The sequence below is a fragment of the Falco punctatus genome (assembly GCF_963210335.1).
Source record: "Falco punctatus genome assembly, chromosome: 3".
Classification (NCBI taxonomy): domain Eukaryota; kingdom Metazoa; phylum Chordata; class Aves; order Falconiformes; family Falconidae; genus Falco; species Falco punctatus.
In genome coordinates this window covers 42,025,753-42,039,975 of record NC_137582.1, presented here as the reverse complement: position 1 = coordinate 42,039,975, position 14,223 = coordinate 42,025,753, and the positions used below count along the sequence as shown (strand labels likewise).

The window sequence follows — 14,223 nt, the reverse complement described above, 5'->3', positions numbered from 1 at the left end:
ATAGTATGTTTTTTGATAGATTTTAAGATATTAAGAAATAAAAAGTATTTGTAAATTTTAATACATGAAGGGCTGGTTATGATTAGCTTTTTTTTCCAAACGATTTTTCCTATAAAACTGTTTTCTTGTGGTTATAAACCTTCCATCAAAATTTCTTAAATTAAATCTAGAAATAAACACATTTTGCAAATGCAATGCCATTGTAAAAAGAGGCATTGGAAAATTATCATTATTCACTGTTTACAGCCCTGTGTTGAGTTTTGCAGTCTTCTAAGAAACTAATAAGAGGCCTGAATGATACTTTCAGGAACAATTGGAACTTGTTGACAGCGCTAAAAATTTGAAATTCCATATTTTAAAGCAATAACTGTTTCACATAGTGAAACAGAGGATGCAGAATTTAAGCTGCCTGCATTTAGACTTTAAAATCAGCCATATGGGACAGAAGAGGTCCCTCTGGAAAAATATTCATTTAACTCCTGATAAATTACTCATTTTTGCTTGTTTATTTTAAAGAACAACATACACAGGAATGTATTCATGGCAGATGAATTAGCTCCTATATTATGAGTGTGCAGTGTGGTTAGTGTGAAACATTTACACCACCCAGCTCATCAGAAACCAGTCAGATCATTTGTTTCATTCCAGCTGCACTCTTTACATTTACATGGGGCCTGGGACAGAGGGGATTTCAAATCTCTCTTTTCTCATATATAAAGTTGCACTTTTTTCCAAGTCCTGACTGCTTTAATCACTCTGCTTTATTAACAAAACAAACCCATAATGATGTCTGAAACAGCTTTTATTTCTGTTGAAGCAATGACCACTGAAATCATTGGAGGATTTCTCCACAGTTCAAAGGACCTTGGATAAGGCCTGAAATTTTGGCTAATTCCTGTGGCTGTGGAACAAAATTCAGACTTGAACATTTAAGACTTTTAAATGTGAGGACACAAGTCAGAGATTTCTTATAAACAGCGCACAGTGATGAAATAAGTGGAATGGGAAGTGAATAGGAAGAGTCTCAGAGTTGCGAACAATGAGACACATGGGTATTCGTCCATGATACTACTCTATGCTGAATTCTAGGATTTGCTTTGGTGTCAGTGTCCTTTTGAAAACAGCCTACTAGTCTATTGCTGACTTCTGGATTTTTGTCAGCCTGTAACTATAACAAAACTGGTGCTTTTTTATAGCACTATTAATTTCTGATCCTGAGCATAACACAAAATGTTCAGAAATAACCAGAAATAGAAAAATTACATTTTCAGTCAATCCAGCTATTTGAAAGTCATCATTGATTCATTCACTTTGCAAGGAAAGGCTCTGTGAAATTTTTGTTTCACCTAGTTCAGCACACTTTTCCACTTTAAACAAATTTTACAATGTATTTAACTCAACACTTGCTAGACAGCATCTAAAATACTATTTCCAGTTCTAGGTCCCCAATATGGGAAAGACATCAATAAACTGGAGTGAGTTCAGCAGATGGCCATCAAGGTGGTTGGGAGCTGGAGCCCTTGCCCTGTGTGAAGAGGCTATGGGAGCAGAGATGGCTTCAGAGGGTCTAACAGCAGCCCCCAGTGCCTACAGAGAGGCCACTGGGAAGACAGAGCCTCATTCTTGAGTCATGCATGGCAGGAGGACAAGAGTCAATGGACATAAGTTGAAATAAAAAAGATTCAGACTGGATATAAGGAAAAACAAAAGTCACCCTCAGGACATTCAAGCAGTGAGACAGGGCCCCAGAGCATTTGGGCAGTGTCCATCCTTGGGGGTTTTCAAACCTGACTTGGTAAAGCCCTAAGCAGCCTGGTCTGACCTCACAGCTGAGCCTGCTAAGGGTAAAGAAGTGGATTCTCTGTAAGTTGCTCTAAACATTCCTGAATTAGTTCATTGATGCAGTTTATGAGACACCTTTCATATGAGGACATCTCATCTACATTTAGGGGAAAAAAGTCCAGTAACGCAAGCATTGATGGTTTTCCCACAATAATCACTGCAAACTGGGATACCTCCCAAATTTCTTCCCACACAAAATGAAGAAAAGCACTACAGCTCTGTCCTTTGCATTTCTATCTCTTCACTATCTACGAGTAATTTCCAGTACACTCCGGTCCTTCCCATTCCTGATCCATGCTGTATTATTCAGAAGCTCCTACCTAACTATTACCAGCTTCCATTCCTGTCTTCCCTCTCTATGCATAATTCAGTCAGGCACTGGGACATAAGGTTGACTGCCTGCTCCATCAGTGTTAGCAAAAATAATTCTCTGTGTGTTGTTCAGGCATCTTGGTAGAATCTTGGTTCATGAGCAGGCTTACAATTAACTATCTATAAATATATGACATATATGTAATTTTTAAAGATGATATAAAATCATGTCTTTTCATTGCTAAATAGGAACTTTGTTCAACAAGAAGTGCACTGGAAATAAAAATATGTCTGCTTGAATGTACTCAGCTTCATCTTCCATGCTTTAAAACTGCTCTCTCATGTACAGAAGCCAGGACTGTGAAATTGAAAGTACCTGCATATGCACTTGAAAGATGAAGAAAGTCTTTCCGCAGGCATTTTCACTTGGAAAATGCAAGCACATTTTTACGTGCTACCCTTTCAAAATGTTTCTGAGATAGTTATTCACAGAATAATTTCAACAAGTCATTCTTGAGCCTCTCAGATCTCAGAATGAAGATTATTTTCAAGCAGCTCTTTGAGAACATATTTCCAGAATTCAAGCTGAGAGAACTGGTATTCCTCAGAGAGATAAGCTGTATATGGTATATTCTGTCCTTGAACAGGCAAGTGTGACTCTAATTTCAGGCAGGTTTGATAGGAATACTAATTTTCAGGTGTAATTCAGTATCCAGATGCTTTGTAGATTTTGGCTGTTCCCCATGTACCACTGATGGTTAGCTTTTTTAAAAAATATTCAGCAAATACCTTAAAGCGTCCTTTCACCAGGGATGATGTATCAAAGAGCCTGCAAGAGCTTGGTTTAAAGTGCTGAGCAGTCCTAATCCAGCAGACATTTATTTTGCACAGCAGAACACATGTATCGGGGTCTAAGTAAGGACTTGGATGCCTGATTTGGCAGTAAAATCCGTCAGTTGTATTCTTTGCTCTTACTTGCTGCCATTCCTGTGCAAAGTGTTTTTCACCTGGTAGGACATGGCCACATGGAGATGACTTTCTGAGTTTCTCCATGATGTGTCAGTTGCAGGTCACTCTGGGAATCCCTCCCAGGTGTGTGCTCGAGTGGGCACTGTGGGACAGTGAGGTGACGGCTAGTGAGGGGACTGGGAGGATTACTGTGATAGCAGACATAAGTCCCCTATGTTCCTGGGTTGGGGCTGTACCTTGTAACCTGCCAGGTAATGCAGCTTGGGGAACACGGGGTCTCCTGATTACAAAGGCGATTAAAAGTAAGATTGATAGCAGGGGTGATGTGCTCCTCGGCAGTGCCTCAAGTCAGTGCAAATTCCTTGCTGACTGATCTTTATAGAAAAGGTTATGAAGCGTCTGGTTTTTTGTAACAGATTGGTTTGTTTGGTCTGACTGTTTACTATTATTAGTAGGCTGGTTACTCTATAGTACAGGTTTGCCAGAGAGGAACTTGTTTGAAAACCCATTTCTTGGTCTGTCAAGGAGCTTTTACATGTATAGCAGTGAAGGTAAAATTTATACTGTGCCAGGACTGGAAAAATTGCTTGACAAAAAGAAGTAATCTAGTAAGGAAGATCTTGCTTTAAAAATGGTACTCAGGACGTGATCCATTGAGTCCATCTTAGTAGTTCTATTAAATTCAGTTTGACTTTACTGAGAGTAAAACTCATTTGAATACAATGACACTACTCCAAAAAAAAAAAAAAAAAAAAAAAAAAAGAAAAAATCATTAGGCTTAGTGTTCAGACCTGGAAGAGAAAGTCAACAGACACCATATGCAGTCTGTAGTGCATATACATGTGCATAAGCACACAAAGTACTGATGCTACAAGCAAGTTCACTTTCTGCACTGTGTTTTAAGAGTAAATTTTTCAAAAGCACTTAGACGAACTGCCTGACTCTCTAGGTTAGCCCGGGAATGGCACCTATCTAAATTCCTGTGGTGTATTTGAGTAGTCAATCCTTCTGCATTACAGCTAAAAGTACATCTGAGATTCTCTCCTAGGAGTACAGGTGCTGCTTTCTACATACATACACTTACATAAATTCATACTGCCAGTTCCTCACACTTAGTCCTTATATAGATTCCTCTGGTCCCCATGAGCTCCTTCTGCTTCCCCTGTGCAGTCAGCAAGGAGGGTGGCCAGAGCAGCCATGCATTAGGCTTAGATTCTACCCAAGACCACCCACCCACATGGTGGCACAACCTACCTTAACTACTCCCTGTGATAAATGGAGTGTGTACATTACCATGGGAAAATGGACATATTCTCTGTCTTCTCCTATATAAGTAGATCCATAGATATTCTGTGCCAAAGATGCTGTGTTCATATTCAAGTTGGGTATGTCCATTTATTTAGAAAAATAAACTGTTTACCAAATAAAAAATCAAAAATCCCTTTTTCAAAGGGAGTTGCAAACCTTTGAGGGGGTGTAAACAAATTTAGGAAGGAAACTTTTTAAGTTGAAAGAGCTCTCTATCTAAAGGAGATGTGAAAAGCTATGCTCTTGCACAGTTTCTAAAGCTGGAGGGCTTAAACAGGAACTTAAAGAAACATGCAAACTGTGTCGCTGTTGTTCACCTCTGTGATATGATCTCCCAACTCGACTACTTACTGTATCACAGAATTGCCAGTGTGTTATTGTACGGGATGTTTTCATAATGCCCCACACTGCTGAAGTGAGCGGGGATATAGCAAAGATACGTAATTTTAAAATGGAATTTTCAAATTACATTAAATTCCTTCATACACAGAGGTTACTCTTTATATTTGAAAAATACTTGGAGTCTTTTAGCAATTATATTACCTGGTAGCTGGAAAGCCACTTTCTAGTATCAGAAGCCTGTTTGGAGCCTGGTGCACATCTAATTATCTTTCTCAGTCTTAATTATTTAGCAAGTGCTAATAAACTGCACATATCATGACACTCATGTTTAATAAGCATATAAATTTAATTGATTTTTTTCCCTCTCTTTGAAGACTAACAGACATGGAATTCAATCACAAGGCAATGGCATTATAACTTTCAATATAACATCAGGTTTTAATAAGCCTCCTGTTTGCGGCACACATGTGCTTAAGACTGCCTGGAAACCAAATCAGTAGAGAAAAGGGATTACTTTAGATTACTTTGAAATGTGCATTGTTTGAAATGGCCTCTGGTGACCAGCTTTCATGAATGGCTGATTTTACTTGTGGGGCACGTCATCTGGCTCAATTATACCGGGCTCTTTTGTATGACAAGTGCACTTCTTGGTTGTGTTGAAATATGAAATTCTAAAACAAAGTAAATCAGACGGTGAGAAATAAATTTAAGTAACTGTATATTATTAGAAGTTTGTAACTTAACAGCAGGCACTCTTCTTACTGAAAATACATGGGAATTTTCTTTCAAAACTTTCACAGATTTGAATTTAACATAAAAACATTAATTTAAATTTTATTTAATATTTTGTTCAACTATATTAACAGCTTTAAAATCAAAGACACATTTTCCTTTTCTCAAAGACAGATCATTTCTTCTACAGTTATGTATTTTTAAAATGTTATTGGAGTTTGTTGTTCTACTCTGACATATGAAGTGTTGGAAACTTTTACTTACTAAGAATATCCTTAACCTGTACCAAGTTATAAAAGTGGGATAGCAAGTGTGCATTATCCTTTCAAGTCACTGCAGGCTTTTTCCTTTCCTGTCTGTAACTGTTTGCAAAATTACAATGTAAAAACGTAATATAAGATTATGATTCTCCCTGCCTGCAATTACTTTAAATTATAGTTACTTTAAATTAATCTAGCCTGAGGCACTGATGATACAACATTATAATACACAGATTACATTTGGAAGAGGAGCAGATAACTGATTGATTAGTAAAGTGTGCTGGAAATCCAATAGATAATGATTAGATTAGACCCAGATAGAAACTGCATTCTTTGTGTTCACTGTAAATCCTATACTTTACAACTAAGATTAGGGGATTAACCTTTAAGAAGAGATGGTAGATCTTGCTTTTTCTTGACTTCTGCTATACTGTAAATGTGTTTCCCATGGCTGCAGGCTCAATATTCCCACAGGAAACTGACCCGCAGATTTACGCGGTCGTGCCTTGTAGTCTGAGATTGCAGGGTTTGCCTTTTAAATACAAGATAGAAGTGTAAGATGTGAGAAGAGCATTAACATTACTAAACTTAAAACAGTCATCTGTCAACAGCTTTTTCCACTTAAGTGCTTCACTGTATTAGTGAAATTGAGAGTTGTTATTGTTGTTGTAGGGTGTTACAACCCTCTGGTTGTCAAGGCAATATGATTTAAGGAGAGATTTAAGGCTTCTGAACCACTAGGTTGCATTGGTGCAGATGAATATCTCGTCTCCCTGACCTTTTATTATGTAATTTCATTCTGTCTGCACAATTTTCATGCAATTACTAATCTCATGAAGTTACTAATTTTGTTGGGTCTTTAAGCGCACATCTGCTATGATTCATAGCATAGGCTATGTGAGACTTTAAGAGGTCCATCCACCCTTTGACATACACATCAAAGATTCGCAGAAGATGTATGCGTGTGGCTGAGAAAACCCTTTTCACTCCCTTTCACCTTGGAGTTTCCATGTATGCAAAACATTCTTGAGTACACCAGCATTGCTGGTTGGATACATTTCACTTTAAAGCAAAGAACTGAAAATGGTAGGTACAAACTACTGAATCTGATCTTTGTAGGGGCACGGGTGGGTGAAGCCACCCCCAGTTAACATGATGACAATGATTTCTGGCACTACAGGCTGACTTGGTTTTTGAAATGTTGCTGACCAGGTGCTCACCAATGTGCTCATCCTCCAAGGTCATACTAGAAATTACAAAACAAGGTCAATAGCAGAATCCCTACTCTGCTTTTTATGAATTATGAGATTCTTCTTGTTGTCCTTTGCCTTTCTACTTTTATAGAGAGTCCGATTTTAAGGAAACAGAGAACACTGGGGTCATATTCTTGTAAAAAATGTTCGTTAAAGCCAAAACTGTTAGGTCAGCGGGTCATGAGTAAAATACATAGGAAGATAATGCTCCTTTGCTTGGGGTGAGGAAGGAAAGCTCATTTTCTTGTAGTGATTGATATCTGAGGTTTTGTTTGTTTGAAAGGTTTTATCCATTTATTTATCAGAGAAACCTGTAAGAAATTGTCCAAGATGATCCTTTGCATAAAGGAAATGAGGCAACTTATCACTTGCAATGACAAGACCTTCTGCTTCTTTTCTGTGCTTTTGATATATTTTTGTGCAAGTTCCTAGCACTTGTCAGCAACCCTTAAAAATATCCTAAGTAGCAAAACATTAATTCATGGATTGTATCTTAATTATATACAACTACGTCATTTTTTTTGAGACAGGAAAATCTACGTACAGAGAAATAATTAATAGGATACTGGATAGTAATGAGGAACAAACCACTTAACCTCAAAATTGCTACTGCATTAGGAGTTCTTGATTTAGGATCCGTGTTGTACCTTACATCCTCAATTCACTGGGTGCATTTATTGCTAATATCAGGGGCACAGAAACCAAAATTCTCGTTCTTAAGCTCCACAATCACAGTCCACATTATTAATAGTATTAGTATTATTACTGCTGTTTCCTTTATTGACCAGAGTTGATCCATTTTTGTTTCTAAGTAAGGGCCACTAGAGCAGTGGGCTTTAACCTATGACTTTGGATAAGGTGATATCCTCAGTGTTCATGCCCAAAATAAAATACCATGGCTGTGGTACAGAGAAGACAAAGTTGCCTGCCCTTTCTTACCACTTGGTCATGAATTATGGATGTGGGACATTGCATAGTCCATGGTATTAGGGACAGATGTGTGTCCAGTATCCTTATTAACTATCCCCACATTTGATTTCAGACTTACAAAAAAGAAAAAAAATCTGTTCATATAAGCCAATTTCCCTGTGCAAAGTTATAAGGAAGCCACATTTGTAGAATATTAAATATGAAGAAGACCATATATCTTTAAAGCTTATAATGGAGTATGCTTGTGGATATTCTGTGCCCTGTTTCTCAAACAAAGTGTATGATTCTGGACAGATATTTATTAGCCAAAGACAAAACGACACTTTAAGTGAAGTTAGTAAAAATGTGGACATGAAAACAAAGTGGATTTTCAAAGGGAAAATGCTCTTTTTTGAAAACAGGCTGTCTTTTGTTGTGTTTCAAATTAAGCACTTTCAGCCAATGTGCTGAAAAATCTTAAACACTTCTTGGCCAAAATGAATATAAAATCTAGGCATAGATTCAAAAGATGCTGTTATACTTTTTTTTTTTCTTCCTAGTCACTGAAAGATAATCTCTTAAGAGACTTAGAAATAAAGTCCTCCTAGTTTTTATGCCACATCACATGAAGTGGCACTGTAGCCATTCTTTGCAGTGCCCTGCCAAAGTAATTCAGGTTTCACGGGTAATTAATTCTCCACGCCAACAAGTCCTTGAACTGCCTGTTATAATACTAGCAGCATAGTACCAACTAAAGATCCAAGTATTCAGAATTTATCCCATGAAAAGTGAGTATAAACTATAAATCTGTGCTTCTGAAAAAAAAAAAAAAAAAAAAAAAACACACCTGAAAGATGAGGAAAAATGGTTTCTTTGTATTTCCCTGGTTTCATTTATTTACTGACTACATTTCAGTTGTCATAGATGTGTTCTATAGGAAAAATATAATTTTGATTTTCCAAATAGCATATATAGAAGTTATGTTCATTGCTTGTTTACTTGGCTAGAGAAAAGCATTTTATTGTACCATCTTGATTTCTGAACACTGCACAAAAAAATTTAAGTTTACTTTCTGATGTGAATTTGAAAAGGTTCCTTTCAGAATTTCTCATATTTTTGTCTATCTCTCAAGACCAATTACAGTGTTTGTAGAGGCACTTGTAGAGTACCACTACCCAACACAAACATTGCAGCCTTGTCTTCCCTATCAAGCCTGTATTTTGACAGTTTACTTCATTTCCTTCTAGGACTGGGAAACAGGCTGTAAAAGGACAAGTTAACAAAGATCACCTTTTAGTAAAGATTTGTCATGTGCAAAACTGAACTAGTTATGAGCAACAAAAGGTGGTATTACTGTGCCTATGTGCAAGAACCATACAATGAAACTTGGATAATCAATTTTATATGTGTAGATCAGTCCTGATATTTTCCTTTATCCATCAAAGGAAAAAAAATAGAATTGGCAAAGAAATGCTTCATGCTCTTTCCTAGAAAAGACTTGCCTAAGGTGACCCTTACTTGCAAAAGGATTTTTTTAAAACTAATATAGCCCAAAGATGGTGAAATGAAAAATACTTGTTAATGTCCGTTTGGATTAGTGTAAATTTTATTAGCACTGAGGTGTAATTGTCAGGAACTTGCAGTTTCATACTATGGGGCATTATTCAAACACGTTGGTGCCAATGTTTGCTCGGCACAGTCAGGATGACTGCGCTTTCTGGGTCAACATTGTCTGAAAAAGTTTGCTGTACAGTACAACTGAGGTAAGAAACTAAACATTGAATCTCACTTCATGTAGTCTTTTGTGCTTTCTGAGGTGAGTCAAAGTTTTGCTATTTAAAGATCAGACATTTTGAGAAATTGTATTTCTTCTTTTGCACCAACAGCATGTGGTGTCTGGTGTCTGTCAGAGGGCTGACTTCTCCAGTCACCCTGGTCTTCAGGGCTTTTGTCAGCTTTCATGTGACTTAGAACAAATACATGGAAATTGAACTATTTTTAAAAGTCAGTCCAGACTAATTACAGACTTCCAGTCTACTTATCTGAATGTTGTGTAATCACCGAAATGGCATTTAACATTAAATGCCAATTGCCCATATTGGCTTTGCAGTGCTCCCATGTTAGTCAGAGGCTGAACTGTTTGTTGGTGCAGAGACAATGAAAGACAAGATTTCTCTGCCACAGATGCTTGGATTTTCCTTTTAAAGACATTCACACTCTTCTGGTGTAATTACAGCCTGCCAGAGTGAGGAGCATGAAACTGTTTAGCTTGCGAAGCTTAAAATAAAAGGTGTATATGAAAACAAGAACACGATCCCTTTTCTAGCAGCCCAGCACCAAGCCCCATCCCTTCCTTCTTCTTTGGCTTCTTACTCTGAAATTTAGAGCACCTTCCTATTAATTCATTTCTAGGTGAGTGATAGGACCTTTTTTGCCTTCTGTGTTTCTCTCAATTATTTCTGCTTATTAATCTGTTTGTAGTTCATGTTGCATGTCTGAATATGAAGTCTCAGGTGTGGGTGCACAGGTCTCCTCATGAATTATGCTCCATTCTAGCTATATACTGTGCACCCCAGTTCCCCTGCAGACTTCCCCTTGGGCAGATCTCTTGAATGTTCTTGGGCTTGGGTGGTTTTGTGGGTTTTTTTTATTGACTAATGTCATCGTACTTTTTCCATAGTCTCAGAACAAAACCAGAAGGAATGTATGCGGCAGGTCAATACCCTGGAGGGAGCAGGCATGATTCTGCGGTTTCTTTCCCACCCACTTCCTTTTTGCCCCCAGATATTCCCTCCCTTCCCTTTGTGTAATAGGACGGTTTTGCAGAGCTACAATGCTGAAAATGTTAAAGTGTAAGTGGCTACCCGTTCCTCCTCAGACCAATCAGTCATTTTCAGTTGCAGGTTTAAATCTGCTGCAGCAAAGCCAAGCCTCTGTGCTTGCATCAGGTCTTACAAAAGCAAGGCTGTTTGACTGACAGGCACAGAGAGGGGGTTCTGATAACATGCTGAGCTGAGTCTGGAAGCACAGTATCAAGGACGAGGCTGTGCCAGAGGTACTGTGCATTATGGATGAGGCACTCAGGTCTGTCGTTGATTGATTGAGGGACAGTTACGCTCTTTCACAATGCTGGGTAAGATCATCTGGACTGTCACTTAATATGAGCTTTCTTGTCAGTGGGAAGATGACTTTTCACATAGTGATCCAATACAGATTGCAAATTACAGCCGTGCTCTCCCTCTGCTTTGTAAGGGTTTAGTTGCTCATGCAGGTGAGTTAACCTAAAATAGCTTTATCGCTTGCCAGGTGCCATACACTGGAATTAACTCTTATTCTTAGAACCTCAGGCTAACTATAAATGTTGGAAAAGCACCTGCATTTGGTGTTGTGAGATATATGACCTTTATCTCTAGCAGCCAAAGTGCCATCTAAACATTGTGTAGGTACGGTGTTAAATTAAGTGGGGGAGGTGGGGGGAATCCAATTTTTTTCTACTTTTTTTCTTTCAGGACAGAGAAAGAAGCTGTAACAAACAGTTCTGGAGACTTTGAAGCATAGCCACAGTACTGAGGTCTTTGACTGACAAGCCTTCTGCTTTCTCTTTCTTACAGGTCTCCTCCTACAGATGTTCTGAACACGTCTGCATCCCAGCGATTTTTTGCTGTGGGCAGGTACTGAATGTAAGGAACAAGCTGCATAAAAAGAAGCGTGGGGTGTAGGAGAAGCAGCACTATGAGGAGTATACCAGAAGTCATGCCTATATAAAATGCAGGCAGTGGCATGACTTCAAGCAAAAATTTCTTGAGAAAGCATAGTTGCAGAATGACCGAGTTTATTCTTAGAAAATGACAGAATAAAGCTCTTATTCAACAATATGGCTTATAATCATGTTAAATGGTATGTGTCAGACTTAACTTCCCTAAGTTCCATCCTTTCACTGTGTGACTGGAAGTTTATTTATTGCTTGAACAGAATTTCTTTTCCTCCCTACAGGTCTTGAAAACTAGAGCTCAGGCACTTCTGGATTAGTCTTTTCATTGAAATACTGGAACTACTATGAAGTCTTCTTGGTTTGCACTCATCTTGGCAGTGCTTAGTACTGAATTGCTAACAAGTTACTGTTCCTCCGTCAAGTCCCCAAGGTTCAGAGGACGTGTGCAGCAGGAGCGAAAAAATATCAGACCAAATATCATCCTTGTACTCACCGATGACCAAGATGTGGAGCTAGGTGAGAGATAATTGTTATTTGCTACTTCATTTCATCCTGTGTCTTTCAGTAATTTCTGCCAAGCAGAAAGGTCTTTAAATTCAGACAAGGTACTGGTCCTGGAACACTATCAGAATGTGGGACAAGTTTTGAAAATAAGTTAGCATATATTACTTAACAGCACTCATCACATTTAGTTACAGACTTTAGGAAATATATGTTTATCAAAATATGCCATGGAGGGCTTTAATCACCAGGATAAAAGGATTTAATAATACCTGCAAGGACATACAGGTAAAAAATGTGCATCAAAAGCCCTTTTTCACTTTGTGACTTTCTGTGGCATTGAAAAAATTAAACCTTTTGAGGTTAACCATTCCTCAGTGCTGTACAGATGAGTATCTATTTTTTCCACATATTTGTCACATGCATGTATGTCATCTGACATGTTTATGCACACAGGCAAACTGGTCTTGTTTCAGGACATAAGCTTAATATTTTTATGAATTATTAAACTGTTTTAAATCCATCTGCTTTAAAACTATGCTATTTGTATAAAAATAGGACAGTTTTGCTTTCACAAGTGTACTAAATATCTGAGCACAACCAGGACATACCAGCCAGAAGTTATTTTCACATATTTTTCTTAGGGTTGAAAAAGTTTAAACACTTGGATGATGTTCCAGGAGGCCTTTGAATGTTTTCCATTAAGTAAGTTAAAAAGATATTAATGGTAGTTATGCATATAACTGATTTTTTGGTTCGCTGCCCAAACTGAAAAATCAAGGAGAGAAAGAGGATCACTTCAGGTTACCCCCAAGCAAATATTTTAGTTTTGGGGGTGGGAGGTAAGATCAAAAAGGTTAAAAAAATTGGCAAATCAATTTGAAATTAAATCTTGCATTCTTAGGGTTTTTTTAATGAAAGACATGGTTTTAATGAAATTATAGTAAATTTCTAAAGAAAATGCCATATAACACTGAAAAATCAAAATGCTTCATTCCAGAAAACAAAATAGTACATTTGTTCTAAAATCATATATTTTCAGCCAGAAAGTTGTAGACAAAAAGTGGTCTAGATATAAAAGCAATTCTTTACTTGCTAGCATTCTTGCATTTGTCATGACACAATGATAATTTGCACAGTCCTTCAGGGTTGCGAGAACATGATTAATAAACTGTATTTCATGACTGAGAGTTAGTGGTTTTATGCAGCAGAGCTCCAACACCAGGCCTTTAGATAAGAGTACATTATCTCTTTTATTTCTCACCCTTTCAAATGTCTGCTCTGTTTAGCCATGCTGCATAATGAATGGCTGTCCCTGGCTCTGTTTTTGGCCTAAAATATAGCTATTACAGTAGGAATGCATGACTTCGTGATAGACTTGTTCTGAAAATTTTGTTAAAAGGGTCAAGTCATGTCTTCCTTTTTGTGGTCTGAAAGAGCCTGCTTTCTCCAGGGCACCAGGGAAGGTAGGTCAGCAGACACATGTGTCTGAACAGTGTTACTGACTTGCTGTCTTCAGTCTTGCAATAGGATTTGCAAGTGGTGAAAGAGGAGGAAGGATGTGGCAAGCCACTTTGTTCATTTTGTGGAGCTCCACTTTGAAAGCTGTTCTGGATGTGTGCAGGGCACTCTGGCTCCTATTAGCAGGCAGCTGAGCAATAGCCTGGATGTGTATGCATTCCCACTGCATTGAAGACACAGGTTTCCCCTTTTCACAGATCATTTCACAGGAAACAGGATTCATCCCCAAGACTTACCATACTATATTATTCACACTTCTGCTAATAAATCATTTTGCTTATTTGAAAAGTAAAATCATACTGTTTTCCATGTGTGGATTATCCCCTTACCCTTCAATGATTCCTGAGAAAAATCTCAGGTTTCCAAAAGGTTAATGGGAAGTAACACTTTCAGCCATAAACAGAATAAAACTTAGGCATTGGTATCCAAAAATCACAAGACTGAAAGTCTCAATATGGATTATTTGCTCTTGTATTCCCTGCACAAATAATTCCAAAAGCTGTTCCAAATGAATGCTTTAACATAAAAGCATATAAAGTACATTATAGACTTCCATCAGGAA

The 14,223-nt window shown here is 37.8% G+C and overlaps 1 protein-coding gene across 7 annotated transcripts in view; it reads left to right on the top strand.

Moving 5' to 3' along the window:
* The window catches only part of SULF1 (sulfatase 1), a 126,810-nt gene that overhangs the window by 48,645 nt on the left and 63,942 nt on the right, over positions 1 to 14,223 (top strand). For 4 of the 7 annotated variants that reach the window (XM_080378673.1, XM_080378670.1, XM_080378671.1 and 1 more), the window contains 2 exons: positions 11,539 to 11,598; positions 11,921 to 12,155. In XM_080378673.1, coding sequence (XP_080234799.1) covers positions 11,984 to 12,155 — 172 coding nt within the window. In that variant the 5' untranslated portion in view covers positions 11,539 to 11,598; positions 11,921 to 11,983. Of the gene's footprint in view, positions 1 to 8,772; positions 11,061 to 11,538; positions 11,608 to 11,920; positions 12,156 to 14,223 lie in introns of those variants that run through there. The other 3 variants (XM_080378675.1, XM_080378674.1, XM_080378677.1) reach the window with 3 other exon arrangements.